This window comes from Corapipo altera, unplaced genomic scaffold (genome assembly GCF_003945725.1).
Source record: "Corapipo altera isolate COAL_440 unplaced genomic scaffold, ASM394572v1 48, whole genome shotgun sequence".
Classification (NCBI taxonomy): Eukaryota; Metazoa; Chordata; class Aves; order Passeriformes; family Pipridae; genus Corapipo; species Corapipo altera.
In genome coordinates, this window is record NW_020884931.1 from 3,561,469 (window position 1) to 3,566,376 (window position 4,908).

The 4,908-nt window shown below is 41.9% G+C and overlaps 1 protein-coding gene across 1 annotated transcript in view; it reads right to left on the minus strand.

The window, feature by feature from the left end:
• Nucleotides 1–1,520: 1,520 nt before the first annotated feature.
• Nucleotides 1,521–4,908, minus strand: part of LOC113954684 (calpain-13-like) — a 52,466-nt gene continuing 49,078 nt past the window's right edge. Inside the window, exons 21-22 of the mRNA XM_027659348.1 lie at nucleotides 3,832–3,877; nucleotides 1,521–2,015 (exon numbers count right to left, since the gene is read on the minus strand). Of these exons, the coding sequence (XP_027515149.1) occupies nucleotides 3,851–3,877 (27 nt within the window). The 3' untranslated portion in view covers nucleotides 1,521–2,015; nucleotides 3,832–3,850. The remainder of the gene's footprint in view (nucleotides 2,016–3,831; nucleotides 3,878–4,908) is intronic.

Here is a 4,908-nt window from a genome sequence, read left to right on the forward strand (position 1 = left end):
GCACCGGCTGCAGAGGCTCTGTGCTCGGGCACACACATGCCCCTTTGCATGGGAAGGGCATCATCCCCAGCACCTGCTCACGGGGAGACAACTCTTGCATTGGTGTCTCTCACCTGGGATGTCTGGTGTCTGTGCTAGCCTTTTAATGAAGAAGAGACATTTCAGTCTCTGGCCAGACTAAGTTATGAGACAAGGATCTCTGTCTCATGACAAGCAGAATTGCCTTCTGCAGAAAAGCAATTACGCATTGTAACAAAAGAAGTAATACATTGTCTGCAAATTAAGATTTTTAAGATTGATCTTAATAGCTTGGTATTTTTATAGATAGGACTTTCAAACAACAAGAATGTATTTGAACCAGTTGACTTGAACTGAATTTTTCAATTTTAACAGAGGTGACTTCTGTGTCAGCTTATTCCCAGCAGGTCTGAGCTGTTTTGAGCATCCCTGACCTCTGTGGTGGACATCATCCAGAAGTACTTGAAGATTTCTACTTACCTTTTTTGGATTCCCAGGCTAAACTAAACATGCATACTTCTCTGAAATGGATCTACTGATATGCCTTTTTTAGCAAAGCATATTTTTTTTCCATGGCCACATTTTTTATTCATCTTCTCTCTTCGCCAACAATTTCAGAGAGCTTAATCATTGATTAATGATTTCAGGTGGGATGTGTAATCACATTTTCAAAAAGGAATCAGTTTTTTTAAAAGTTACTGAAAAATATTAGAATAGTCTGATTTTACTGATCTGACTTTTGCTTCATTTTCAGCGGAAAAGTGGGTTCAGTGGCCCTTCTTGAACAGGGCTTACATGCATGAATAAAGCTCTCCAAGCTGCTAAATGAGACAGTGATGCAGATTCACCTAATGATAACAAAGTCTCTTCTTTACCTTGTGAGATACTTATTGCTCCAGTGTGTAATATCTCACTGCCAAATGGGTAAATACATGGTTAGCGTGCAGATGCCTCAATGGAAACTTGTACTGAGGGTCTGGGTGAGGCACAGTGTGAATTATATTGCCATGGCAACCCTGAATTTCTTTCATCCATTGACATTTGCATCCTTCTTTTTTGGCATTTTCACAGAGTCTTCAAAGATTATTTTTTTCAATAGTTGAGTAGAATAGATCACTAAATTTGCTGTTATCACCATGATAAAAAGGTATGAAAATGAAGTTCACTGTGGGTACAGAAAGGTTACAGTTATTTTGCAGATTTAAGTTAAATTTGTGAGCATGAATTATGTCTGAAGAAGCTCTATATTTTTTAAAACATCAGGACAGAGGAAGAAAATGCGGTTCAGATAAACTTGTCTCTTCCCAGACAGTCCTGATATAGATGTTGGAAGTCAGAAAAAAACACTGAACAATCTGTTCAACATCTCTAATATGCCTCCCCATTGCTGTAGCAAATAAAATGGAATCCCTATAGATGAAGTCAAATATGCTCAAGACTTTTTTTTAAAAAAATTTATTCATAAAAAGTATAAATAAAATCAAAAATCTTCTGGTGTTATTTATGAGTTATGACTAATTTCTTTAATCATTTTCTGGCATTTAGAAATGGCACACGAGCAAATTAAGAAATAATTCAAATAAAACTCTATCTGAATTGTTTTTGTAACCTACACAATACACAGTCCTTCCACACAAAAGGCGTGTTGTTATTCTTATTTGCAATTGGGTAAATGGAGCTGTTCCTGACTTCTGTGCAGGTTCTCCTGATTTGGAGAACCAGCTGTACTATTTACAGGAAGAGGAGAGGAGATTGCTTGCCCAGACTACTAAATACTACCGGCTTGCCAGAAGATCACTCTCATTAGCTCCTCTTCTCTCTCCAATGCAACTCCAGTTTGCCTGAAAAGGACTCTTTATCCCAACATCTGAGTACTATCCAGTGTAACCAAATTGCCCGTGGCTTCACTCCTTCTCGGTGGTTTTTCAAGAACCCCATGAATGGCTTTCGTATGGGACGGCCTTGGGCAGTGTTTTACGAAGGGGCAGAGAAGCCACCTAAAACAGAGGTAAAAACACTCACTCAAAACACAGACAGCTTCAGGTCAGTCTTTAGGAATCACTAATGAGAATATTTTTTCCAAGGGAATTTTTTCAGCGGGCGTCAAGCGTGTTTTTCCACATCACTCATAGTTCATTAGGCTCTAGTTTAAACAGTCTCAGTCCTCCAAGGGGTTGTGTGCCATGACTGCCCAGTCTCTGGCTGCAAGTGTCTGCTAAATTGCTCAAGTGAACTGCTTACAAACACCCTACAGGCAGGATTTCATTCCAAACCGGTAAGTGAAAATTATGATTAATTATATATTCCCAGAAGTTATGATCAGTTTATGAATGATTCATGAAAGGGGAAAAAAAAAAGAAGACTAAATGCACTATGAATATAATTTGCAAGCAACAATTTAAGCAACTTCATCTCCAAAAGTGAAGTCCTTCTAGCCTCATATTTACCTAATGATAGTCTGCAATGCAAGTGCTGTGTTGTGAATATTCTGTTTGCATACATCAACACATCAAAATGCAGGTTTACACTGTCCAAAGCTCTCCAAATGCAGAGGGCAAACTTTCAAACAAACAAGTGTGTGCAAACAGAGATCAGAGGGGTGAAAGCATCACAGTGTTGAGTGATAAAGCCCAGCTCCTGCTGCAGATGGACCCACTGGATGTAACCAGGAGCCAAGATAGAAGAGCAGCTGGGCAAGAATGACATCCTGGAGCCAAGGGTGAAAGACATGGAGCCATGCCTGCTTTGGGCCTGAACCTACCATGCTTTCTCCCTGGGGGAGTGTAATTTACACCCTAGTTATACATTTCCCCTTACAACTTCTCACCAAAGCTGGCATCCAGTGTCAACTGCCTTCAGAAATAGGGTGTGAAACACCAGAGATGCTGTTCATGTATTATTTATTATTGTAATTCCTGTCTATCGGAAGGCTCATCTGAATGCATTTCATGGATTTCAATAGATGTCCTGGGTTTGGTTTGGGTTTTTTTTTTGTGGGAGTTTTGGGTTTTTTCACTCCATTTTTGAACCGGATTGATAAGGAATGTGTGTGACTTTGCCCAAGGATGCTCCATGAATTCCTGGGGTCAACAATGGCAGGAGGCTACTGGCTCTGCACTGCACATTTTCTCTAATTTCCTCCCTGTTTGCTCCTCAGTGACAAATGTCTGGGACCAGCACTAACACTTTAACCAGTGCAACTGCAAACGGTTGCATCCCAGAGGGTCAGTAGAGGCATGATGGCCGAGATGGTTTATGGATGTATAAACAGAGCAAGTTTTGCAGGAAAAGGCAGAATCCTTCATGAGAACTAAGTAGCAAAATTGGAAAGTTCACATAAACTTCAGAGGAAAAAAGCCCCTCTCTAGGCCTGGCATGCAGGGACCAAACATGAAGTGAAGCACAAGATGGGGACTGTTGTTCAAAGGTAAACTAAATCACATAATTCAGTTAAAAGTGTGGAATCAGGGTGACTAAGAAATCTAAGTGATTTCATATACCCACCTTCTACTTGACTTTACATTTACTGCAGCTGTATTACCTCAGGTGGAAACCAGGGGCAAGTGGCTAGCTGAGCCATTGGTGTCTGTGAAACTGATAAGGCCATCACCATCACCAATTCCCCAGAAAAAATAGCCCAAAGTCCAAATCCCTTGGCAGCCCCTCTCCAGCTCTGCTCATGCCACAGCTCTCACCTTTCTCTAATATAATCCCAGGGTGAGCCTTCTGTAAGGCCTCCACTCATATTCCCTGTATCCACCGTAAGGGCACCCACCCCCTCTTCTCAGTTTGTATAGTACTGAGATTTCTTACCATGAGCTCTGACATTCCTTTAGGTGTACATGACAAGAGTCAGCCACTGCAAAAAGGACAAGAAAAGGTACATTTAGATAGTGATGTTACACCAAGTCTTCAGACGTGTCTTAGTGCCTTCAGGCTCTGACCCAATGACTATGGTCCTTTTGTCCTGCACAGGATAGTTAAGGAGTTTTGGAATTGCCTTTTTCCCTTATTACAATTCAGACCCAGAAACACTTCCCATATGTTGCTTTCCATGATAAATTATTGCAGCAGCTGCAGCAGGAGCAATTGCTGGGAAAGGACGGCACCTGCCTGATTGCAAGTGGAAAGGATAGCAACCTCTGGGAACCTGCTTATCCTACAGACTACCCTAAAAAACAGGTTCGGGTCTTCTGCTTGCAAACTGTGCTCCGCCCCTGGTGCAAAACGGATTTAACGAACTGTGAGCCACTGCACTAAACACAGAGTGTAAACAGGAGCTGGCAAGATTGTAAAAGGTTTTTTTAAAAAATCTTTTTAAACACTGGGTTGTCAAATAACAGTCCCCAGACTGATAAAATGCAGCACTCAGGCATATCACTATGGAGCACAGCAGGATTTTTGCTTCAGACTAACTGATAAAAAGCTTGATGTATCCCCATTCAGCTTGCTATCCTTCAGGCTGTGCTTTTAAGACAAACAGCAGCAGCAAACATTTGTCTGCTATTTCTTTCTTAAAACCAAGATGTTTTGCAATTCAGGATTAACAGATGGGGAGTAAGAAATGAGGGCATGGATTTTATTTTTTTTTTTGTCACTTCCTCAAAGTCACTTTGAGCAATGTTTCCAGCAATGACAGGCTGGTGCATCAGTAAGGGAAGCCTCTGGGCTTTGGCCATGGATGGCCACCCTTGAGCTGTGCTTGCCCTTGCGAGGCTTTGTGACTGGGGCCAGGGAACCCCAGGGAAGTATCTCCACATATTATGCACCTCCTGCCAGGCAAAATATTCACCACTGTTGGTGTCAGAGGCAAAACCCTCTGGAGGGGAGGGGAAAGGAGGGGAGGAGGGAGAGGGAGAGGGAGAGGGAGAGGGAGAGGGAGAGGGAGAG